This window comes from Alternaria viburni (genome assembly GCF_023758015.1).
Source record: "Alternaria viburni strain BMP 2772 chromosome Unknown scaffold_38, whole genome shotgun sequence".
In the NCBI taxonomy this organism is placed as follows: Eukaryota; Fungi; Ascomycota; class Dothideomycetes; order Pleosporales; family Pleosporaceae; genus Alternaria; species Alternaria viburni.
This window is the reverse complement of record NW_026055807.1, coordinates 163,055-188,780: the sequence shown is the minus strand read 5'-3', so window position 1 is coordinate 188,780 and position 25,726 is coordinate 163,055. Positions and strand designations below refer to the sequence as shown.

At 51.8% G+C, this 25,726-nt stretch overlaps 5 protein-coding genes across 5 annotated transcripts; 3 read left to right on the top strand and 2 right to left on the bottom strand.

Moving 5' to 3' along the window:
* Nucleotides 1–3,049: 3,049 nt before the first annotated feature.
* On the bottom strand, nt 3,050–3,985 carry J4E79_011203 (uncharacterized protein; the record flags this gene model as incomplete). The annotated part of the gene is made up of 1 exon (XM_049360034.1): nt 3,050–3,985. The coding sequence occupies one exon, from the start codon at nt 3,983–3,985 to the stop codon at nt 3,050–3,052; it is 936 nt and encodes a 311-aa protein (XP_049205548.1).
* A 518-nt stretch (nt 3,986–4,503) lies between these two features.
* J4E79_011202 (uncharacterized protein) lies at nt 4,504–5,775 on the top strand (the record flags this gene model as incomplete). Its single annotated transcript, XM_049360033.1, has 1 exon — nt 4,504–5,775. The coding sequence occupies one exon, from the start codon at nt 4,504–4,506 to the stop codon at nt 5,773–5,775; it is 1,272 nt and encodes a 423-aa protein (XP_049205547.1).
* Nucleotides 5,776–7,845: 2,070 nt separating this feature from the next.
* On the bottom strand, nt 7,846–8,604 carry J4E79_011201 (uncharacterized protein; the record flags this gene model as incomplete). The annotated part of the gene is made up of 1 exon (XM_049360032.1): nt 7,846–8,604. One exon carries the CDS (start codon nt 8,602–8,604, stop codon nt 7,846–7,848), a length of 759 nt encoding a protein of 252 aa, XP_049205546.1.
* A 1,260-nt stretch (nt 8,605–9,864) lies between these two features.
* On the top strand, nt 9,865–17,493 carry J4E79_011200 (uncharacterized protein; the record flags this gene model as incomplete). Its single annotated transcript, XM_049360031.1, has 6 exons — nt 9,865–10,209; nt 10,255–10,400; nt 10,480–10,717; nt 10,780–11,394; nt 11,451–16,524; nt 16,577–17,493. The coding sequence occupies 6 exons, from the start codon at nt 9,865–9,867 to the stop codon at nt 17,491–17,493; spliced, it is 7,335 nt and encodes a 2,444-aa protein (XP_049205545.1).
* Nucleotides 17,494–19,287: 1,794 nt separating this feature from the next.
* Nucleotides 19,288–24,089, top strand: J4E79_011199 (uncharacterized protein; the record flags this gene model as incomplete). Its single annotated transcript, XM_049360030.1, has 3 exons — nt 19,288–19,439; nt 19,494–19,559; nt 19,613–24,089. 3 exons carry the CDS (start codon nt 19,288–19,290, stop codon nt 24,087–24,089), a joined length of 4,695 nt encoding a protein of 1,564 aa, XP_049205544.1.
* Between the last annotated feature and the right edge of the window lie 1,637 nt (nt 24,090–25,726).

Here is a 25,726-nt window from a genome sequence, read left to right as displayed (position 1 = left end):
TAACCGTTGGTTTCAGCTATTCTACGCTGACTGCCGATTCTCTCGATGAGGAAGTGCTCTGCACCTCTAAAGACGGGAACTTGTAGCCGCTAGCCGGGCGGTTCCTGAACCTGCGTGGAGCCCCACTGACAGGTAGGTTTGCGAGAGCGAGAGTCCGCCGACACCGCCAGGCGTTCCACGATGATAGAGTGATTGTACTGTGGCTTTTGACGTTCAATTGTATAAGTCAAGACTGTCGCCAGACTAATCAGATGCCTCGGCTTCTTCACATTGAGTCTGCAGGGTTTCACGAGTATCTAGTGCGCGGACTGACTCGTCGTCGCGGGCATCGGCACTTGCTGTAGGCACTGGAGGACCTGGATCTAGCTCAGCACTTGCATCATCGCCAGCGCTACTATCGTCCCCTAGATGCAGAGTCCGTCGCACGAACAACCATAGTTCGCGACTGAAACCCAGACTTGGGATCTGGTATACAACAACGGCTAGTCGTCCGAACGCCTGTCAATTGCCTGTCCGACGACTACTGCTTCAATATTTCAACAAACAGGCATCGGGATTGAGTGCCCACGCGGGTAACGCTGGATGGCAGGCCGATAACTCTCGCAGGCACCATCCTAGCGATCAAAATTCCACATGTGGGCCCCGAATCCACAGAACAATGGCGACATGAGCGTCGCATGCATCAGGGTAGCACAGCACTTCCAAATTCCTGGAAACAACTCCGCAACCGTTTATCTCCCGATGCCACGCCCGTCCGGTCCTCTCCAAGGCAGTTGGTCTCAGCTCAACGTTCTTCCCGTTTGGTAAGTTCGTCTCAAACTGCCGAGGAACGCTCAACCAGGCCTCCCAACGAAGGTTTAGGCGTCCGGCGGAGCAGACTCCTGGGGGAAAACTCCGGCTTCTAAAGTGGCGACCGTGTATTGGAGAGCGGAGAGTAAAACGGTGTTCCCCTGCGAGTGCGACGAAGAACTTCTCATACCCTTGGCCTGTTGAACCCACCGTCGAGCCGCCCCATCGCCGCATTCGTGCAACCCTTGCTGTCGGGAGCAACGATCCTATGGTTGACTGGGTTGAGTGAAAATCTTGATCATTTCTGGACGACGCTCGCAAGGTTCAGTCATGGCAACAAACTTTGGTTAAAATGTGAGTCGGTACCTGCTGGTAACGGATGAACTTGCGGGTTTGGTGTCTAGTTCGCGCTTATGTCCGACGTCGTGTTATCCGTGTACACGATGGCGGACATCATGCCTTCGAACCAGGGACTCATTAAATGTTTGCTAGAGGCCTAACAACCGAAGCAGGCAGGTGATGTACTGCAACAAACGCTGTCGAGACACTGGAATAAGGGCAACATTCAACATGCGGACATGTTGGAGGCCGAGCCGCCGTCTAGTCCGAATGCGATTTCTGATGCAGCTGCCACGGCTGCTAAATCAGGAGGCGAATATCACAACCCGAACAAGACACGGCAACCCATCATCAAATGAACTGCCGATCTTGTAAGCTGTACCAGAACGAGGTATCCATCCTCCGTACACACACGAACAAATGGTCTACACAAGAAGCATAACATGACCATCATCACCCTCCAATCCAAGTACACCCACTCCGAAGGGGATCGGGATGCACTGTTGCATTGCTGTTACGGCCGAACTGCAGTGAGATATCCCCTTCTTTCCGGGCAGGGCATTGATATGTGCCCACCAAGATCACCACCTTGCTTTTGCAGCACATCATCACTTTCTTATCTCCAGATAGCACAACACACACAAGCATTCGCTTCTTGGAGTAGCAAGTCCATGCGATAACCTCCAAGTTTGCTTCTTCGCATCCTCCGCCCTCCTTTTCCCAAGATAAGCAATTTGCTTTTTCTTATGCATGCATGCGAATGCATATCACGCATATGTACATAGCATGCGCCAATGCGGCACAGTCTCGGGCGCACATCAAGGCACGACGCGCCCGCCCACTCACCAACACGAAGGCCCCCGGAAAATCCTAGCGGCTACGTCCCGCAGCCGCCCCAACCACGTCGCCAGACAATTCTCCGCATTGCACCGCCGAAGGAATGCCGTGTGGGTGACAGCGGCTGTGGCGTAGGTGTTTCCCTTTGGTGGATTGAGATTATGCAACCGCTGGAGGACGGCTGTGCCACTGGTAGTATGTTTCGCGCACAGTGGAGACTTTGCGGCGTGGTTGAATGGGATTGTATATGAGAAGGTGAGTGCGAGGTCGGACGGCGCACGCTGTGTGCTACGTACCATATCACGGACATCTTCGGACCGAGTAGTAATCAACAACGCATACAAACGGACTACGAAACCGGCTTACAGCGACACGTCAACTCGCGACTACACGCGCACCAACACAGCACAACATGCAGACCGTTCTCTCGATCGCAGGCCTCATCGCCTTTACATCCGCCTCCCCACTACCCTCGCCTAAACACTCAGAAGCCCTACCTCTCGTTACTCTCTCCCTCATCGGCTCGCCCTCACATTACACACTCGGCTCATCCCAAAACCCACAAATATCCACATCAACATCCAACAACGCATGGTCGATACACCTTCCCATCGATGTCTCCCTCGATCTCAGCACACGGCCAGAACACGTCCAGGCCATCGAGATACTCGGGGTAGAGAAGGGTACGGATCTGCAGGGAGGGGCAGTAGAGAGGGATGATGTGGATGTGGTGTGTAAAGCGAGGTTGGGGTGGGGCAGTGAAGGGGTGGTTGTGAGGATGGGTGGGGAGAGGGTTTTGGTTGATGGGGGGAAGGTGGGGAGGGTTACGGGGGTGGAGTGCTGGAAGGAGAGGGTATAAACTATATGTGCTTGAAAGGGGGAGTCCTCACAAGCAAAATATGGAGGAAAGTGGCATGTGGCTTTATTCATTGCGGTGGCGTTTGATATTCACATCCGCCTCGGAGCGTGTACATTGCTTCCGCTTTGTCTTCTACAGGCAGTCTTATAGCCTAATAATATAATCCCTTCCAAGTGTCTTGTGGACCTACCTCGCACGTATATTCATCATCATAATCTTCATTTTCTACGCCCTATAACTCTGCATCAGCTTCTCGACTATACTGATACCCATCTGCTCCTCCTCACTCATCTTCCCCTCCCCCTCCTCACCAGCCTTCTCAGAAACAAACCCCTCCTTCCGCATAATCCCCTCCATCATCCTAATCCCCCTCAACTCCTGCAGTGGCGGAATATTCTCCACACCCTCGGGATCTATCGCGTCAAAGTCCACACCATTGCTAGGCTTAACCGCACCCTCAATCTCATACAACTTATCCGGTGTAACAACAAAATCACACTGTACCTCTCCCTTCCTCGTCGGAGATACTGTTACCTTGTCCACGCCCAGCGCCGCCTCATCAACGACCTGACAGCCATGCGCAAGCGCCACAACGGGTGTCGAAGGGTGTAAAACACCTAGGTCCGATAACATCGCATATTGTATCTCGAATAGATTATGCCCTTCCCAGATCGTTACGCCCTGCGCGTTGAACACCAGACCGCCCGTTACGCATAGGTCTATCCGGAGCCCTTCATCACGCATCTGCGCCAGCGACACCGAACGCCCTATCCCAGGCTTCTCCATGCCGTCTAGACACGCCGCGATTTCGTATTTCGTCTCCGCTATCCGGCCGGGATGTAACAGCACGAATCCCCTGCGCAGTCGGTATGTGGCGACGAGCACTTTCTTCCCGTCTTTCAGGGCCCGGTATCGTAGTTGCTCGAGGCTGTTGTCGGGGGTGATGAGGATAGTGGCGGCGGACTTGTAGCATGGTAGTGAGACGAGGCGGTCGATTGCGGACGAGGAGTTGCGGAAGTCGGGGGTGAAGGACATGTAGTCGTGGTTGAAGCGCGCGTCGGGGTGGGCGTGGCGGAGGAGGGTGCGGTAGACGGATGCCCAGATGAGTTTGCGGGCGGAGTCGATGTCGGCATCGGTAGCGGAGGGATGAGAGGCGGTCATTGGGAGAGGGAAGCGAGTGACGGGTGGCTGGAAGCCTGGGTGGTGGTGATGCTGTGGGAGCGAAAGGCGGCGTGGTGTACTGTACTGTATGCGCCGTGCCACGCCGCGATGAATGGCGGGGATGATGCCTTTGTTCAGGCTGACTAACCGGGCCGCCTCATTGCCCGTCGTCTGCCATCTTTCACCCTCTAACTTCTGGGAAGATAGACAACCGACTCACCGTCAGCACTGCCTCGTGATGCAGGATTGTCGCTTGAAGAAGGTGATGATGGCAGGAACCCGGGTTCACCCGCCCGCGCGTCATTGGGGTAGACTTCCCGCGTCGGCATGCGCTAAATCGGCTACATGATTAGGCCCGTTGTATTACCGAAGAGTCACATATCTCGAGGCCAAGACGCGTGCATGCAAGATTGAGTGTTGTGACTGATTATCTATGGACACATTGAATGGTCGCTTCAATGGACAAACATGACGAAATCGAGATGGGGACAGCGGCGACACCATCAAGCCGGTCGTCTATGGAAGGCAACAAAGGAACGATAGCAGAAGAGCGCATTACAGAAGCGACGAACATGGATTCAATCAACACTGGACCACCACTTCTCGCCTCCCAAAAAGCTAGTGAGCCCCCCGAAGCTGAGACATCCGACACAAGAGCAGGAAACAAGTCAACAGTAAAGAAGAAGTCACCCAAACGCGCAAAAGCCCTCGAAGTCCTAAAATGGTTCATCAAAGACCAATGGTTCCTCCTCGCCATGGCCTCCGTTGTCCTCATATCCTCCCAAGTCCAAGTCCCAGCCACGCAGCAACGCACAAAACGAACCGTAATCACCTACCTCGCCGTATCCATCATCTTCTTCATCAACGGCTGTACCCTAGACACCCGCGTCATGCTCGCCAACTACATGCGCTGGAAACTGCACATCTTCGTGCAACTCCAATGCTATCTTGTCTGTTCCGCAGCCACCTTCGCCATCGTAAGCCTATGTGCCCGGAACCGCGATTTCATGGATCCATGGCTCCTGATCGGGTTTCTTTTCGTTGGGAGTGCCCCGACGACGATGTCTAGTAATGTTGTCATGACGCGACAAGCCCACGGCAACGCAGCACTCACAGTCGTGCAATCGGTAATCGGCCAGTTCCTGTGTCCCTTCCTCACACCGATAATCCTGCAAATGTACCTCTCAACCGGATCCTGGTACAGCAAAGTCCTGCAACGCGGTTCTGGCTACGCGGGCATATACCAGCGCGTCTTTATGCAACTGGGCCTCTCCCTCTTCCTGCCCATGCTGCTGGGCCAAATCGTCCAACGCCTCTTCCCCGCGCTCACAAAAAAGGTGTTCTTCGAGTGGAAGTTGCTGAAGCTATCCTCCATCGCCCTCCTCACAATGGTATGGCAAACCTTCGATCAAGCCTTCTCCTCGGGCGCCTTCTCAGCCGTCAAACCCTCCAATATCATTTTCATCGTCTTCATCACCATTGCGCTCTACTTCATCTGGCTGGCCATCTGTTTTGTAGCGGCTACTATGTGGCTCCCGAAGAAAGATGTGATTGCTTGTTGCTATTGCTGTCCGGCTAAGGCGCTGGCGATGGTGGTCCCGCTTACGAGCGTTATGTATATTAATATTGATCCCGTGGATCAGAGTAAGATGCAGATTCCGGCGATTATTTTTCAGGCGTTTCAGGTGGCTATTGGTGGGATTATGACGATTGGGTTTCGGAGGTGGGTTAGGGCGGAGGAGGAGAGGGAGGAGGCGGAGAAGAATGTTGAAGCAGGAGGGCCGAGATGAGATTGGGAAAGGTGAGTCTGGTCGATGCTTTTGATGGATGAAGGAATCTATACTATGCGCGAGCATCCCCCTTTTTCCTAGCTGTTATCTGTGGCATCTCATGACTTTTCGCAACCACCATCGTGTGGTCTTTTCCGCTCAGCCATCATCCTCACTTCCTGTACTTGTAAAACAGTTCCACCATGTTGTATATAGTGATTCTCAACGCCGATGATGCACAAGACCCCCAACCCCCTCAACCCCCTCAACCCCCTCAACTCCCTTCATGCTCAAGTAATGCAGCAGCATCCATTCGGAATCTGTCTTCATCAGCCTTATCCCCATCCTCATTATCATTTCTTCAATCGTCAATAACATACGCATTTGCATATCCCAAGAAAGCCATCGCAAGGACACTCGATGCAAGAAACCGCTGCGGTAGTTCCATCTGCGTTCCTGATCTCTTTGACGGATCGATTGAGACTGACCTGTTTTGGTGGTTAGACGGGGGAGGTGGGAGATGGGAGGAGAAGATGGAAGGAGAGGATGGAAGGACGTACTGCAGCGGGCGATGCAAGCGCAACCGACGCCGCCACAACCGCGATGATAGCTGAGAGTTTCATGATGTCTCAAGCACAACCTGCAGATGCCAAATGTAGAATTGAGCGAATAACCTCAAAAGCGATGGAAGAGTCCCGAAAGCCAGGTATTTGATCGACACAAACAACAGCACCAAAAAGTAAGTAATACAAAGCGCACAACACGATACCAGCCCAGATCGACGAGCCCGGCTCTTAAACAGTAATTACTTCTGCCCATCAATCTACTAAACCCCGCCAAGGTCAGCCATCCTAGCAAAGTCGCTAGCCCAGGTTCTCAAACTGTCCCTCATCAATTTACATATTGCGTACGACATGGCACTCCGGTTCCCCGCGTGCGCGCCCTCGTGGCAGAAACCACGAGATTAATCTATGTCGCGCTGGGGCGGCGACAAGCGGGCGTCTCGTCTAACAGGCTAGCTCGGGACATCCGGAGTTTAGGTGCTACAGTACCTACACAAATGCCACGAGCCTCGTGTATGCGCCGCTTTACCCGCAAGTTACCTCAACCAAGCCTTGATGCAAGTTGAGCGATAACGCAGAACACTTATACATACTTTCGCCCCAGCCTGCACCAAGCGAGAACATGAACGCGACCCAAAACCGGCGCGACACACGCCACCAAACTGTCAAAACTCGCGATGACTATACGCGACAGGCGCTAGCTCCAAACTCTGTCGGTGACCACACCGCGTGTGCAGTAGTCGATGGTAGAAGCTGGAAGGGCGACTGCATACTCGTATATGTACTCAACACTAGCTCCGGGCTGCGGTAAATGTAAATGCTCGCAAGTCTAGATTCTGCGAAAACGCTGTTCGGTGGGTGCTGGATCTGCGATAAACAACAATTACATATGCGCGGTCCGCGGGTATGTCCATCATCGTCGCAGCATCCGAAGGCGCGCCCCAAGATGACGTGCGTTAAATCGTCCTTCACCTCGCGAAACAGGTCTTCGGGTCCCCCCGCGACCGTGCCACAACATCCCTTTCGCTTTCGCCGCAAAACAACACAAAAGGGGGCCTCTGCGACATGCACACTCCTTTTTCCCATATGTATGTCGGTACCTGGCCCAGGCGAGAAAGACTGCACGTGGACTTCGCCGGACGTGGGCCTCGATCTAGACTCTTCGCCCGCCCTACATATATTAATCTTTTGGTTAACGAAGGGAGTTTTCTTGTGTTTGGGCCAATCAGGAGGGAGCGCAAGATGGTATGAATATATTGCAAAATCGCGAAAATGTTCCGTGCCTGCCGCAACTGCTGGCTCGCGACTGCCAATATGCATGCCGGCTGTAGGATGTCTTTACCATTTACCCGGGATCTTATGGTCTTCGCGGCTCTTGCTCATAGGATTGGGGATCTAGATGCAGGCGGTCTGGATGCGGGCAGTTGCCTTTCATACGATCACGTGAGAAAGATGTTCTTCAACATCTCACGCTCCAGCTCACACAGCACCGCGTCCACGCAACCCGATATGAGAAGTCCTTTGACCTTCAGCACCTCCGCCCATAACCTACGTACCCCTTCCCTCTTCGACTACGACCGCCATCTCTAACCTTTTGCGCTTCTGCTATCCACCGTGTACTTGCACCAACCCGTGGCCTAGGTCTCTGTTTATACCCTCCCTTATGCCACGACCCATCACCCTCGTACTCGAACTCAATCCCCAAACCCCTCTTATCAGGATTATCGAACCTGTCCAGCCAGCGATTCAGTTGCGCATGGCTATCCTTCGCACCAGCGGTATACGACAGAATAATACGTATCTTGCGCATCGGCACCGCATGACTGTCGTATGCCCCCGCGACCTCAAGTCCATCGTTGCTCAGCTTCTTCAGCTGGGCCTGCGACAGCCGGTTTAGGAACGTGACGACGGGTGCGAAGTTGTGGTTGCGCACTGTGGTCGTTATGACGGGTGCGTGGAAGAGGACGGCATCGATGTACTCGTCGCAGATCTGTCTGTTTACTCCGGCGAGGTTGCAGCGTGTGACGATGTTAAGGGCCCCGGGTTTGAGCGTTGATGTGTTGTCTGATTCTAGGACGTGCTTGTAGATTTCATCTCGCAGCTCTCGTGGGAGGGCGAGGAAGGGCGGTAGGGTGGTGTAGACTGGGCGGGTTTGTATGGATGTGATGGCTTTACGCGCACGTTTCTTGGGCGCTGGCGCATTGTGGGTGTTGGGAACTGGGTTGGCGGCTTGCTCGTCCAGTTTGCGCTTTGAACGTCTGAGTTCTGGAGCTGTTGTGGTAGCCATCGTTTGATTTTATCTACGATAATACTACATTCTACATGTGTGGTGCTGGTTGACATATACTCATACCATGCCAAGGCGGGCGTGGTGATCATCCAGGCAGCAGCAGGCAGCGACCAGGCAGGTTGAGTGCGACGAGAGTCGGCCCGACTGCAACCGGCTCCTTCCAACACCAGCGGCCTCCAACTGCTTTCATCCGAAACACATCCAGTATCTCGTGTTACCATCGCTCATATCGGAAGAAACGAAAAGGTTTAGGTATCGCATTGATTGCGAAGGCTGTGATGGCTTGCTGCAGGCTGCCCGCCAGTTGCTACTCTCATCTCATCCTAGGCTCCCCTCACCGGCATTTCCTATGCGCCGTCGCAGTACCAGGGCAGGATACCCTCATCGTACCATGCTTTGTTTTTCGCCAATTCTATATATTCGAACTCGATTAGTGAGCGACGAGCGCAATTCTCAGCCTCAACATCGTCGCACCGGCGCCCGCCTTCAATCCCTCGGAAGTTGTTTGCCCGCACTCGCGAATGAGGAATGTTGCCACGGCTGAAGCTAAAGGATGCGGCAGGTTTCATGCAAGCTTTCAGCTACTGGCCAGAGTTCCAGGTCTATCTGCTTCAGCTGTAATTTAAGCCGTTGCTGACAAGCCAGCATGTGCAACGTCGGCGGTGTCTGACTTTCCCCGTCCCAATAAGCATCTTACGCCGCTTATCTTTGTGCAACCTCACTCACTTCTCGGCCAACCGATAGCAGCCATCTCAGCCTTAAGCCATCTGTTACACTTCCCTTCTGCAGCTTTACGTTCTGACATTTGTCCATCACACCACCTTCTTGAGGAGTCTCACTGCAAACTAGTCTGAGGTTTCCATCAGATGATGACGGCAATCATCAGCAATGCAACTGTCTTACCATAGCAGACCGCTGTAACGTTCGGTAACCGACCAGTAGGATCTGAGACGATGCACATGCCAGAGCCACGCCGATGGCTGAGCTCTGTCTCATGCGGTGATCAAGAGCGGGACCGATGTACTCAGACGATATGTCGCGACCGCTATTTTTGGTTTCCAACAACTGCACTTACTGCGGTATCTGGCTGGCGTTAGCGAGTCGAGGCGTGCAGTTTGTCAAACACCGCTCTGTCCTTCGCCGATGTGCGCAAGGCTGTTCCTTAAGCCCTCGTGGTCATCGAGATAAAGGTCTCCGAATGGCGCCGCTTACGGCTGCATCCGTCTCTAAACTCCTCTCCTAGCGTTTTCGTTCAACATGCTGCATTTCACGCTCTTGCAGCTAGTTCTGGTTTCCGTCGTCTCTTGCTTGAGGTTCGACAAAGCATTTGTTGGGTACAATCTTAATGAGAATGAAGCAGCTATAGAGCCCCTCGACTACTCAGGCGAATGGAAAGACCACACATTCCACCCATCACCAAAGAATTGGCGATTCCCATTCTACACACTGTTTCTGGATAGATTTGTCAACGGCGACCCGACGAATGATGATATCAACGGGACGGTGTACGAAAAAGACTCGCAGAGTAATCAGTTGAGACATGGAGGTGATTTGGTGGGGTTGGTAGATAGCTTGGACTATATTCAAGGACTAGGTATCAAGGTAAGCAAGTCTGCTGTTTCATGAACTTCGAGCTGAGACGTTCAGGGCATTTACATCGCAGGCTCGCCCTTCATCAACAACCCATGGAAGGCAGACTCGTACTCGCCGCTAGACTTGACGCTTCTCGACAAGCATTACGGAGATATCGCAGCATGGCGAGCAGCTGTTGACGCCATCCACAAGCGGGGGATGTATGTGATACTGGATCACACAATGTCGACGTACGTAGCACAAGTGACACCCGATCACCCTAGCTAATCGCGTGTGTAGCATGGGTGACCTTCTTGGCTTCGAGGGTTTCCTCAACGAGACAGCACCGTTTCGTCCGGAAGAACACAAAGTGCAGTGGAAGTCGAGCCGCCAGTATCTAGACTTCTCGTTCGGGAACAATTACAACGGCACATGCGCATACCCCAACTTCTGGAACGAGTCAGGGCAACCGGTGTTGAAGGATTCGGATAAGACGTTTAGCAGGCTTGTCGGGTGCTATGACAGCGAGTTTGATCAGGTATGTTACGCAACTTGATAGCGAGGAGCAGAGTAGTTGTACTAACGATCTACCTCTCGCAGTATGGCGATACGGAAGCGTTCGGTGTATTTCCCGACTGGCAGCGCCAGCTATCCAAGTTTGCATCCGTCCAAGACCGTTTACGAGAATGGGTACCTTCAGTCCGAGAAAAGATCGAACACTTTTCGTGCATCACAATAGCGATGCTGGATATCGATGGCTTCCGATTCGACAAAGCTACACAAGTCACGGTCGAAGCTCAAGCTGAGTTTGGCGACTTCGTCCGACAATGCGCGCGGAAGTATGGGAAGAACAACTTCTTCATGCCAGGCGAGATCACAGGAGGCAACAACTTTGCTTCCATCTACCTTGGTCGCGGGAGACAACCTGACCAAGTCCCCGACAACATCACTCAAGCCGTCACGCTGACGAACAACTCGGATGACAAGTATTTCCTGCGTGCACATGGCAAACAGGCGTTGGATGGCGCTGCGTTTCATTACAGCACATATCGATCGCTGACTCGCTTTCTTGGATTAGACGGCAATCTGGAAGCAGGATACGATGTTCCCGTCAACTTTGTCAATGCTTGGAATACAATTCTCACCACTAACGACTTCGTCAATGCCGAGAGTGGGGAATTTGATCCGCGACACATGTATGGAGTCACGAACCAGGTGGGCTCTCTCCAGAATCTCTGCACCACTCCTACGATAAGTACTAACATCATCAGGATGTCTTCCGTTGGCCCGCCATCAAGCAAGGCACCGAGAGAATGTTGCTTGGCCTTTTTGTCACAACGATCCACATGCCTGGTATTCCAAAACTTCTCTGGGGTGAGGAACAGGCTTTCTACATCCTTGACAGCACTGCTGCCAACTACATCTTCGGTCGACAGCCGATCTCTTCAGCACAAGGGTGGCAAAACCACGGTTGCTACCGCCTCGGCAGCTCGCAATACTACGACATGCCACTCGAAGCGGTACTCGATGGCTGCAACGACGACACCGTTAGCCAAGATCACCGAGATCCTTCGCATCCTGTTCACAACATCATCAAGAATATGTATCACCGCCGTACCCAGTATCCTGTCCTCAACGACGGTTACTTTCTACAATCGCTCTCGAACCAGACTCGCTTGGTACAGCTACCAGGCTCAAATGGAACAAAATCGGAGTTCGGGATGTGGAGTGTCATGAGGAATCAGTATCCGGATGTACAAAACCTGACCGAAGGGACTGGATCATCGCAAATCTGGCTCGTCTACTCCAACGAGGATCGCGATGTCAGCTACAAGTTCGACTGCAAAGACAAGGATAAGGCATTCATATCCGCATTTGACGCTGGAACGACAGTCAAAAACCTGTTCGCTCCGTACGATGAGATCAAACTCGGGAACAGCTCTACCGCCTTAGGCATCGACGGCTCAGAGGAGTTCAACGGTTGCGTCGACGAGCTCGATATGAAGGCGTATGACTTCCGGGCGTATGTGCCAAAGGCCAACTGGCTAGATCCTATTCCCGTCATCACGAAGTTCTCGCCAGGCCATGATGCCCAAATCGAGTCGACGAAAGGGGCGGGAGACAGGGATTCACTTGACATTGAGTTGCAATTCTCCGAAGCGATGGATTGCGATGGGATTACCAAGGACCTCGTCATTACATCTGATACCGAGAATGACTTCTCTGCAACAGTTGACGAAGACACTGTCGACTGTGCTGATATCTCGTCGCTAGTATCGAATCTTGTCGGTGGCTCCATCTCCAAATGGAGCTGGAAAGCGACTCTGAAGGATGTCTCTCACGGCATTCACACTGTCACCGTCAAGAACGCCACTACCAAGGATGGAGAGCGCTTTACGAATGCCAACGATCGCTTCATGATCCGGATCGGAGCTAAGAACAACCCCATGGCCTTCCCTCGTATCGCAAACTACACTACCGGCACACTCAAGAAGGACGCCAAGGGCTTACACGTGTCGCACGTCGCCCCAGGCGCTAACAAATGGCGATATTCTACGAACTGGGGATCAACCTGGAGCCAATGGGAAGACTATAAAGGCGGTAGCAGCGACCTCCAAACACAACCTTGGTCCGGTACCAATCGTCAAAGATGGGAGGGCGAGCACGTCATTCTTCAATACTGGAACCGCGTGACTGGAAGTAGCGATCACATCCAGCACACGGACACGAACTACAAGGGCCAACCAAGACGCTTTCCCCATCTCTTTGCTCACGGGCCGTACAACCAATTTGGATTCGATGCTGGTATCGACAGCTCATTCGACCTTGGCAAAGACGGGAAGTGGAAGCTACACATCATGACCGAATGGCCTTCGGTGGCCCAAGTCAACGTCTGGGGCATGAATCCCGGCGGTAAACCTGACGCGGGCTTCGTCTTTGGCGACGTTGACAACGACGGCGTTCTAGACCGACTTCCTCCGGACTCTCTCGCGAAGAACGTGCTCAATATGTCTGTTCTGCCACCTCGACCATACCTGGCGTATCGCGTTGAGATCGATGATGCTACCCTGGCATACAAGCTTGTCTACACAGGCAATCGCTTCATACAACTGATCATGTTCGCTCTTCTCTGGTCTCTACCCGTGTTGACAGCTGCAGTCAGTATCTGGATCTACAAGGGCGCCTTCTATGGTGTCAAGTTCAACCAGACGGGTGTGAGCGCACAAGGTCTCGCTTTCTTCGCATCTCTGGCCTTTTGGCGCCGCGGGCACAAGTTCGAAAGTATCCAGTCTGACGATGTCGTCGAGCTGAAACGATCTACACCGCGACTCGGCTTTCCAAGGTCGCGAGACTCGTCTCCTATGCCGGCTGCGGCTATCGGTAAGTTTGGCGCCAGTAAGAAGAGGCCAATGATTCTTATCGCTACCATGGAATACGACATCGAGGACTGGGCAATCAAAATCAAGATCGGTGGATTGGGTGTTATGGCGCAGCTCATGGGAAAGAACTTGCCTCATCAAGACTTGATTTGGGTCGTTCCATGTGTCGGCGGGGTGGACTACCCTATCGATGAACCAGCGGAGCCCATGACGGTGACCATTCTCGATACTGAGTACGAGATCCAAGTCCAGTATCACAAGCTCAACAACATCACGTACGTGTTGTTGGATGCGCCGATCTTTCGACAACAATCCAAAACCGAGCCCTACCCACCCCGTATGGATGATCTGGACTCGGCTGTGTATTACAGCGCTTGGAACGCCTGCATCGCTCTGACCATCGAGAGGTTTCCTATCGATCTGTACCACATCAACGATTACCATGGCGCCGCGGCGCCGTTGTATTTGCTGTCCAAGGGACGAACGATACCTTGCGCCCTCTCCCTACACAACGCAGAGTTCCAAGGACTGTGGCCGATGCGTACACCAAAGGAACGCGACGAAGTCTGCCGCGTATACAATCTCGAGCCTTCAGTCGTCGAAAAGTACGTCCAATTCGGCGAAGTCTTCAACCTTTTGCACGCTGGCGCAAGCTACCTCCGCATCCATCAACGTGGTTTTGGCGCCGTCGGTGTCTCAAACAAGTATGGCAAACGTTCTTACGCTCGCTACCCTATCTTCTGGGGTCTGAAGGAAGTTGGCAGACTACCGAATCCTGATCCGAGTGACACCGCTCCTTGGGAACCTGAAAAGGAGAATGAGAATATCGTTGTCGATCCGGCGTGTGAGGCTAGTCGTGGGGATTTGAGGATCCAGGCTCAGCAGTGGGCTGGGCTGGAGGAAGATCCTAAGGCTGAGCTTTTTGTGTTTGTTGGTCGGTGGAGTAATCAAAAGGGTGTTGACCTTATCGCCGACGTCTTCCCCGCTGTCCTCGAAAAGCACTCGAACGTGCAGCTCATCTGCATAGGTCCTGTCATCGACCTTTACGGAAAGTTCGCAGCTCTCAAGCTTGGAAAGATGATGGAGAAGTACCCAAGGCGCGTGTTCTCCAAGCCAGAGTTTACCGCCCTCCCGCCTTTCATCTTCACGGGCGCTGAGTTCGCCCTGATTCCATCTCGCGATGAGCCCTTCGGTCTAGTCGCTGTCGAATTCGGTAGGAAAGGAGCGCTTGGTGTGGGTGCTCGCGTCGGCGGTCTTGGCCAGATGCCTGGATGGTGGTTTACGGTCGAATCGACAACCACCAAACACATGCTGCACCAGTTCAAGTCTGCCATCGAAGACGCCCTGGAGTCCAAGACCGAGACAAGGGCGATCATGAGAGCAAGATCCGCAAAACAACGCTTTCCGGTTGCGAAGTGGGTGGAAGATCTCAACACCCTCCAGCAGACTGCCATTAAGATCCACAACGAGAAGAAGGACTCGGCATCCAAGGGTATCTTCCGTCCGCGGTCGCGGGCTGCGGCTTCGCAGACCTCGCTGCAGTTCCCTGATGAAAGCTTCTTTCCTCCTCAGTCTCGCGCTGTCAGTACTGACAGGCTATCGAATTATGAGGAAACGCCTGTTGAGAACGACGCCGAAGTGCATGACCCTGAAAACTACTCCACAACACTTCGTCGCGGTCTCTCGCTCGGTGTCCGTTCTGGACCGGGGCACGAAACAAGGATGAATCCCTCTGGTGATGCCATCACACAGGTGCACAAGCGGCGCTCGCCGTCAAGAACACCAGACATCCATGAGTATGACCCAGAAGGCGCGATAACGTCGAGCCAGGGGTCTCTGCACGACCAGGAAATGTTCATCAGCCGCGAGCAAGCAGAAGCTGACTACCGTGAGTCTGAGCGCCGGCTCGCCGTAGCAGCTCTCGAAGGCAACACTGCCGGTGCGTACGGACTAGATTCGCCGCCTATCGACACGAGTTATCGGGGACGTGGCAGATCCCGCAGCCCGCTTGCAGAGGACGAGACCGACGACATGCTGATAAGATCGCCACCCACAAGTGGTCTCCTCGACCCAAGTAGCCTCCCCATGCGCGTGCGGTCATCGCACCACCGACGAAACCGCTCTTCTGCTCTCGATCTAAGCACCATCAAGAACGCCAGTACAACCGATTTCAGCCTACAGAAAGTGGATCCAACATTCGAAGACAAGACGGGCGTATACTACACCAAATTCGAAGCCATGCTCAGCACCCTCAGCGGCAAGACATCCGAAAACGACCTCTGCGTCGAGCAATTCCTCGTCGACAGCGAGAAGGAATGGTTCAAGCGGATGCGCGCAGAGAGACTGGGTCGCGGTGACCGAGCGCGTTCTCAAGACAGCCGAGCGGGTCTGGGTATCAGTCCGCGTCCTGCGTGGCCCCGGGAGAGTCTGCACAGTAACGGTAGTCGGAGTTCGAGTTACTCGCACTACCAGTCGCCGTCCATGCAAGAAAGCGAGAATGACAGCGAAGAAGCTTCGCCACGGCCCTCGGGTGAGGTGGACGAATTCCTTCTCGGTGCGAATTATCAGCGCCCGTCGCTGCTGAAGCGCTGGCTACAGACGCGAATTGGCGATTGGCCCATTTACTCTATTCTTCTCGCGCTCGGGCAGATCATGGCGGCGAACTCGTATCAGATTACTCTTCTGACTGGTCCTCAGGGCCAGGGTCCGGAGAAACTGTATGTTGTTGGTGCGATCTTCATCGTCATGTCGTGTGTCTGGTGGGTCATGTTCCGTACGCTGCCTTCCAAATTCGTCCTCTCCACGCCTTTCGCGGTCTATGGTGCTGCTTTCTTGTTTGTGGGTGTTGCACCGTTCGCGGAGTTTGGAGTGGCGAGGGATTGGGTGCAGAATGTTGCGACTGGGCTGTATGTTTCTGCTTCGGCTAGTGGGTCGATATTTTTCGCGCTGAATTTTGGTGATGAAGGTAAGCTCTAAATTCTCTTCTCGACAAGTATTGTTCGTGCTGACGTATCTAGGTGGTGCGCCGATCAAATCCTGGATCTTCCGCGCTTGCATGATCCAGGGAACGCAGCAACTCTACATCACAGCACTCTTCTACTGGGGAAGCACGCTCGCAAATTCGGACGCGAGCAATGCGCTTACCTCTTCGCCCAAGGCCGCAATGATCACGCTTCCAATAGCCGGTTTGATGTTCACCATCGGAGCTCTCCTCATCACATCCCTACCATCATACTACCACCAGTCCCCAGGCAAAATCCCCTCCTTCTACAAAACACTCCTCCGACGAAAGCTCGTAGGCTGGTTCTTCGTCATGATCATCCTGCAAAACTATTTCCTGAGCACACCCTACGGACGCAGCTGGGCATACCTCTGGTCTTCCCACGCAGCACCACAGTGGGCGATCGGCCTACTCGTCCTGGCCTTCTTCGTTGTAATCTGGGCCGCCTTCCTCTTCCTCTTCGCCAAGCTAAGCGGCAGCCACTCCTGGTTCCTCCCCATCTTCGCCATCGGCCTCGGCGCACCCCGCTGGGCCCAAATGCTCTGGGGCGTCTCCGGCATCGGCAACTGGGTCCCCTGGATGCCGGGCGGTCCCGTTGCCGGCGCGCTCGCCGGTCGCAGTCTGTGGCTCTGGCTTGGGCTTCTCGACGCGATTCAGGGTGTTGGGTTTGGTATGATGCTCCTGCAGACCTTGACTAGGATCCACATCGCCGTGTCACTTGTCCTAGCCCAGATTCTCGGTACGCTCGTTACGATGCTGGCGAAGGCGACGGCTCCCAATGCGAATGGGCCTGGGGATGTTTTTCCGGATTTCTCAGCCGGAGTGGTGGCGGGGTTGGGGAAGCCGTGGTTCTGGATTGGGTTGGCGGCGCAGTTGGTGGTTCCGTTGGGGTTCTTTAAGTTTTTTAGGAAGGAGCAGTTGAGTAAGCCGTAGGCGCGTTAGTGTAGTAAGTGTAGTAATGTAATGCTCTTTGTATAGTAATCGTCAGGAAGAGGGTTCGTCGGGCTAGTGACCTTGCGTTCCACCGAGGAGATACTTTCACGAGCGCGCATCGGCAGATCTACGTTAGCATCAGGATCTGAGGATTGAGTCGGCGTCTCTAAGGATCCGAGCATGTACCTAGGCTCCGAACATAGAAAGTATAATGACTCAGCTACGTAGTACGCAGGGCACGAAGCAGGATACGGAGCAATCTGGTGCTTCGGCATCCAGCTCTGGAGCGCGTGCAGCACCGGCAAGTATCGTTCCAATCCATACAACCCGTGTGTACTCCATCGCCTTGGTCTACAGTGTATAATGCGCGTGCGCACGTCTCATGCTTTCGAAGCAAGGCGTTGGTGGCTGGGAGGACCGATAGGTTCGTCATCGGTTTGGTCGTGGCTAGGTGCAGGTATGCGCGTTGCACTTTCGATACATCAGGAAGGAGCGATTGAGGTTCGTAGTGTGCGTGCCAGTCAATAAAATCGAACAATTGGGACGACGCTGCAGTACCACATGGCTACTGCAATGCGGTGGTGGGGTTGTATCGACTGCTGGGTCGGCAGGATGTTACAGCGGGACACGCGACGGGCACGCGAGGCAGGGCGGTTGGCGGCTTGGCATTGGCAGGAGTCACGTGTAGAATCATCCGCACATAACCTTTCAAGGTTTGGTGCTGACGTGAACACCTTAATGTTGACTTTTCTCAAAATCAAAGGTTGTATATTGTTTGGGTAGTGATTTGACATTGAGTTCGCTGCCTGACATATTTGACTCGACTTCTTCGGTCGACGGGTACCCTGGCAGGTACCTAGGTAGGTACCGAAAAGCATGCAGACCTGGGACGACGACCCGGCCTGCCAGCAATAATGACTGATGAGTACCCACGCGGGAATGCCGCCGGATTGCGTTCGAGACATTGTCTTCTGCGCAGCTTCCAAAGTCCCGGTCGTATCCACGGGCCTGGACCCCCGTGAAAAAACGGGAAGCCGGCTGAGCCGAAGCGGTACCCTCGTTTCATCCTCGACATAGCTTCTCGACTTCCAGCTAGACTGTGGCAATGCAGCGAGTGCAACTACCTCGTATCTCGAGATTTGTTCGTATGGACATGTAGCAGGAACCAGGCCTGTTACTTCCTTTTTCGGGCGCGAAGGTTCCAAAATGACGTAAGTACGCATCGGTGCTAGTAAGCGCTACTCAGGCAGTCAATACTCTCTACCCAGCCCTCTCCTTTTCTTCACTAAGGGTATCTCAATCACGACCAAACCAATCGTGTTCGCCTCTTCGCCATGACGCCTCGACGCATCATCGTCGCTCCCGCTGCCAAATCTGAAACCGGCGCCTCGGCCTACAAGAAGAACTCGTTATTTATGGAGATGCAGCGTCTGTGCGGACTTCGGGGCCCACGCCAAACTCAATGAACACGAGTTCCTACCCTAGATGCATGCTAATAGCGCAGGTACCGGCGATCATGGTGCCGTAGTCGCCTGTTGGTGCCCTGCTAGAACGACCCTAAGTGGATAGGTTGACGAATTTCTCCCAGATTTCGCGCCCTGATGAAGTTTGCGGCCTTAGACCAGCATGGCTAGCAATTTGGGTATTCGGGCTCGGATAAGGCGATTTCTCCCGTGCTTCTAGTGGGTTTATACTCTTGGGAAGTTGACCAAAAGGTCGGGTTCTGCTCTTTCTGTTCTTCGTTACGTTCTTCTAAGAACTTTTACCCCTCTCTTTCCAAGGGAAGCATCAAGTATGCGTTCATTCTTTCTTCTGCCGTTGTTTGCTATACTGCAGATATGTCAGGCTTTCAGCTCACCGGATATTTACAAGCTCACGCAGCCTGGGGGTGCGAGTCCAGATTTGGGTGAAGATAGCCAGCCAGCCACTGTACCATCGCAATCAAGGTAAGAAGATCAAACGCATGGTATAGTGTCTCTTTACTAACTTGACATTGATAGACATGCAGCTGGACCGGACTCTGGGTTGAACATCTTTCTACCGAGCTATAAAGCAGACCCCAATTGGTAAATCCCGTCTCACCAGACACACGCATATACAATAGTTAACACCAATCCAGGCTTCCATTGGCACTATCTCTCAAAACAGTCGGTTTGCAAGTCAAGGTCATCCAGTCGCTCAACATCTCGTCACAATGCCGGAATCTACTCATCTACACCTCTCCGAGCGTGAGCTACAGCCCGAGCTCTGCGGATGTCACGACCTTGACCTCCTTCGTGGCGAAGGGTGGAAGGCTCATCTTCATGAACCAAGTACCTACCGCTCTTCAGGCTCTGGCTGGTGTTTCTGCGTCCACCGTAGACACGAGCGGTGCCAGATCCGTCCTGCAGTTGACGAATTCTGAGACACCGACGCAAGCTCTCCAAGGTTTCGACTTTACCGAGTACTACGATGTCAACATGCCATTCTTTGAGAACTACACCGAGACTGGCCTGATCAATGTTGGCTATACACCTATTAACGGCTCTCAAACGCTCGGCAAATACTTGGTCCGTAATGATGGTGTCGACAGCGCAGATACATCCGCTACAAGCGCAGCAATCGTCAAGCACCAGCCGTCGGGCGCCAGTGGATACGTATACAGCTTCGGTATGGACCTGGGATACCTGTATATTCAGGCCCAAGCCGAAGCCGGCGGATATTCACCATGGTACGACGGACACTACTACCCTGGATATGACATTGGAACCCGCGTCATCAAGAACATTGTCACCACCAGTCCTCATTTCGTAAGCCTGTGGTCTGTTCCGTACAACAAAGGACTCGCTTTCACTACTACCTGGGACATCGACACCTACGTCTCTTATCCACACGGCCAGGGTATTGCGGCTGCTGCACAAGATCGAGGTGCCGCGGGCAACTTGAACCTTCATACCAAGTACATCACCGATGCTTACGAGACCGCGTACTTCCAGTATGGCGTCCCTTACATCTACCAGATCAGTGGGTTCCGAACGGCCCCAGATGGAAACCCGTTTATCGACTTTGGTAGCCACACTGTCAGTCACTCGCCCAATGCGGCGGGCTTCGACTACGGCACGCTTCAGGAACGGTTCATCGAAGGAACTGATGCCGGTTATTACCCGGTCATTCACCAGTGCGGACCCAATGCTGATGGCACACCCACGAATGGAGAGGTCTGCACTAAGGGAGGTACCAGTGGACTCTCTTTCTACACATCAGGTGCTTCCGCATCTGGAGAGGTCCGTGTGAGTGCTTGGTTGATCCGACACATACTCCACGATGAGTTCAAGACAGGCTACAACATGACGACCTACCGTCCTGGTAATCTTGCGTGGAGTAAATACCAAGCCACGCATTGCGTCGCCAACGGCATCATTGGTGGCTCGTCATGCGCAGGCAACTCTCATCTCACCCACCTTCCTTTCCAGGTCACGCATAACCGCGAGTCGTTCCAGGAGCTTCCTTACTACGAGTTTCCACTCCAGTGGTCTGATGGTGACGGCAATATGAGCAGCGCGGACTTCCCGGGCTCAGACTTTGCGAACCAGATCAAGTACATTGAGAAGATGGCACGGTATGGCGGGCACTACAACATCTTGATTCATCCTTCCGACGCCCTTTTCGATAAGATTCAGATCCAGCGCGCTCTCCACGATAGGGTGCGTCCTTATGCAGTGTTCTTCAACCAGACGGGCATGGCCAACTGGTGGACCAACCGAGACCGCGCCGTTGTCGACATCACAGCAGCGGACAACTCATCTGCGGTGATGACAGTCCGCTTGGACGGCCGTACGGAAGGACTTACCCTGCAGGTCCCACGAAACTACGCTATACAGTCTGCCTCAGGCTCTCTCTCGGTCTGCCAGCAACCCTCCTACGACAAGACCACGAACGCGGTCGTACTGCGAAACACGGCGAAGGGACTTTACACCCTCAATTTCGCTGTCGGGGCCAGCAACGCAACCGCCTCTACATGCCCTGACTTTACGCCAAAGCCGATTGGAGATACGGAGTGCATAGCATGGGATGTCATGATTGACGACTTCCTCGAACTCTACTTTGGCAGCAACAACGTCAATCTGCTCTTGTTGCAGACCGCTGCTACTGGTCTTTCGTCGAACAACGTCGATGGTACCTTGCAGCTTACCGCGACCACGAACAGTGGCGTCAACTCGTACTACACTGAGATCTCGCGCTTCTGTTTCGACGCCACCGTCTACACTCATTTGTACTTCGATATGGTCGCTCCTCAAGGAAGTACCTTCTACGTGCAGCTCGTTTCGTACGACACTGGATGCAACTTCGAGCAGCCAAGTGCAACATACTTGGACGTTACCAGATACGCCCCTGCCGATGGCTCGAACCATACTGTCACCATTCCGTTAGCCGACTTCAAGGGACAAGAGATGAAGCATGTCCGCGGAATACGCATCGGAAACATCTCGCCAGCACAGACACCCATCTACATCGACAACCTCAAGATCCAGAAGCGATGTGTAACAGCACCAGGAGAGGACCGTACCCCAGGCCTAGCGATCGAGTCATTCCAGAATGTTGATCGGTGGATCACTGGTATCAACAACATCTTTGGTCAGACCGACTACAACAACTCGATGACTTTCGCGAAGCTTTCCGAGCTGGGAAGAATGCAGTTGCTGCCGTCGAGCTCAGACTCATTCTTCTACACGGATACCATGGTCGATGGAGCTACCTTGAACGCTACTGCTTACACTGGTGTCTCTTTGAACGCGCGCGGTCCACCTGGCGGCTCTTTCGATGTGGTGATTAGCTCTGGCGATGGCAAGACTACCACTGTCAATACGAGGTCTTACGCCACCTTAGGCCAGGATAACTTCTCCAACATCACCATTCCACTCACGGCATTCTCGGGTATCAACACCGACTCCGTCAGCCGCATTACACTACGTAACTTCACGCCCAACGGCGGTTCATCTGCCAGCAACTTCACCATGAGATGGATCTCTCTTCTTGGCGGACCTTCTACAATCGGCGCCGGCCCACGTTGCCCAGCCCCGACTGGCTTTGTTGTGCTGAACTTCTGTGACCCAAATGAGTTCAAGACGCAGACCAACGCTTTGGGTGCGGCTATCTCCGACGACCGAACGATGCAATCCTACAAGCAGACTAGCCGCGGATACGTCGACCTTGTACCCAAAGACACGACATCCTACTTCTACTCACTGCTCGCAAAGCCTTCCGAATGCAGAGCGGTGAACAGCTCTTACGACGCGATAATCCTCACTGTCTCAGGCCCGCAAGACGCGACCGCCAATATCGGTTTCAGATACGGAACCGATGGTTGCGGTACCAATGTAGTCACGTCTTATGTTCCTATCACATTCAACGCCGCGTCGACACAGCTTACGATTCCATTCTCTCGCTTCCCAGCTACCTTCAACCAGGAATACCTTCAGTCGTTCGTTATGACGAACTTCAATTCCCCTGGATCGATGTATCGCATCCACTCCCTGGTCTTCACAGGACCGGCGGATAGCCCCGGTTGCGCGCTCTGCTCAGGTACCATTCTGAACACTTGCACATTCGTGCCCGAAGTCCCGCGCGTCAACCGACTGCTCGGCCAGATGACCGACGAAGGATCTCTCGCTTCATACTCTGTCGACAGCGACGGCTCGCTCGTCTTGGGTTCTACAAGCGGCTCATACTGGTACTCCCAATTCGACAACAGCGGATGCTACAACGCGAACACGCTAAACGCAACGGGCATCCAGCTCTCCGTCGCCGCTCCCGCAGGCACCACATTCCGCGTCACGATGCGCTGGAAGACAGACGAGGAATGCACCACACTCTCGCCCCCCTCCTCCGTCCCCATAACCTCCTTCGTCACATTCACCAGCGCCGACGCATACCAAGTCGCACAGATCCCCTTTGCCGACTTCTCCGGCATGAACACCAGCAGGCTGGACAGTGTCGCGCTCTCAGCGTTCAACCCCTCCGACGTCGACGTCAAAGTCGGATGTATCAGTCTGATCAACGTCGCAGCCACGCCCTCCCTTCAAACATGCAACTGCCCCGACGACGCATGGCTGAACTACTGCACACCCGGCGTCGCAAATCGCAACAACCACGGCTACGTCCAAAGCGACGACGGCACCATGGAAGTCGCACCCGTCGTCACTGACGGCGCTTTAGTCCTCCAACCCAGTGTATCAGGCTCATACTGGTACTCGCTCCAGAACTGCGCCGACGTCTCCGCGTCCCAATACCTCGTTCTCAACGTCACGGCAAGCGCGGGCGCGAGCTTCAACGTGCAGTTGCAGAGCGGCGGGTTTGGCTGTGATGGCCAGACGGCGATACAGCGTCTTAGTGTTGCGACGGCGGCGTATGGCAGTATGAACGGCAGTCCGGTGGTGCTGAGGATCCCGCTGAGCGATTACACGAAGATGAATAATGGCGCTTTTTCGTTGAGCAAGATTGATGCTGTTGCGTTGGAGGGGTTTAGTGCGGAGACGTCGAGGTATTTGATTCATTGCGCGTACTTTAGTAGTGGGGGTGTGAATGGGACGGTGGTGGGGAATGGTACTGCGACGTAGATGTAGTTCTTGATAGATATTAATCGTATTGTTTACTTCATCGCGTCGTTGTATTGCTGGTGGTTGGCGATTTGCACTCTTAAGCAACGTGATGTCTACCAGATCACACATCTCAAATAGGCTGCCGTCGCGCAATCGTATACAGCAGGGATACCTTTGTCTTTGCTCACAGGTTCAGTAGTTGAAGCTGCACGCGCTTCGCGATAGCCTAGAGACGCGAGGCGCATCGTCTTTCACCCTCCGGTCCCTCTCCCCAAAAGGAAAAAAGACGTCACTGTCTGGCAACGCTCTTATCTTGACAGCCACTGTACTCTCACGATTGTTGAATCGCCCGGTGGGATAATTTGACAAGGATGGTTTCTGCTTTTTGGCAAAAACACACAACAGCGGATGCGGCAAATTGTCAGCCTGGCAATTTGCCAACTTGGATCTCTCGCGGAAGATAAGTTTCTAGATTTACGCACTAGCTAATCTAGAGATTTACTATTATAGAAATAAACTAAATATAAAGTCTACTTATTAAATAAAATCTTAGCTTAATAATTTTCTAATTTAGATTTTTTATTAAATAAAAGTTATTTAATTTATTTAAAAGCTAAAATAAAGATTTACTACTATAAAAGTAAATTAGTTTTAAAGTGTACTAATATAGTAAATTACTAGCTTAGTAATTTATTAACTAAGTATTTCTTTATATAAGTAGTTTTTATATTTTTACTTTAGCTTATATAGAGATTTACTATAATAGTAATATACTACTTATAAACTTTAACTATTTTCTAAATTATTAGCTAAATAATATACTAATTTAAATTTTGTATAAATAACTTAAATCTTAATTTTAACTTAACTTTTAATAAGAATTTACTACTTTAGTAATATACTACTTATAAACTTTTACTATTTACTAATTTATTAACTTAAAAATTTACTAACTTAATCTTTTTAAAAATAATAAAACTTTAAATTTTTACTATAGCTAATATTAAGATTTACTATAATAGTAATATACTACTTATAGATTTTATCTATTTACTAAATTATTAGTATAATAATTTATTAATTTTAATTTTTTATAAATAACTAAATTTTAAATTTTTACTTTAGCTATTATAAAAGCTTTATACTATAGTAATATACTATTAATAATTTATTACTATTAACTAGATTATTAGCTTAGTAGTTTACTAGCTTAGATATTTTAAATATAACTAAACTAAAAATTTCTATTTTAGCTATTATAGACCTTTATTATTATAGTAATATACTATTTCTAAACTTTAGTAGTTTACTAAATTATTAGCTTAGTAGTTTACTAACTTAGATATTTCTAATATAACTAAATATTAAATTTCTACTTTAGCTATTATAAAAATTTACTATAAAAGTAATATATTATTTATAAATATAAATAATTTACTAAACTATTAGCTTAGTAGTTTACTAACTTAGATTTTTTTAAAATAGCTAAACTTAATATTTTTACTTTAGCTAATATAAAAACTTACTACTATAGAAATATACTACTTATAAACTTAATTTTTAAAGTAAAATATTAGTGTTATAATTTATAAAGTTAGATTTCTTATTAATAACTAGTTTTAGAAGTTATACTTTAGCTAATATAATAGTTTACT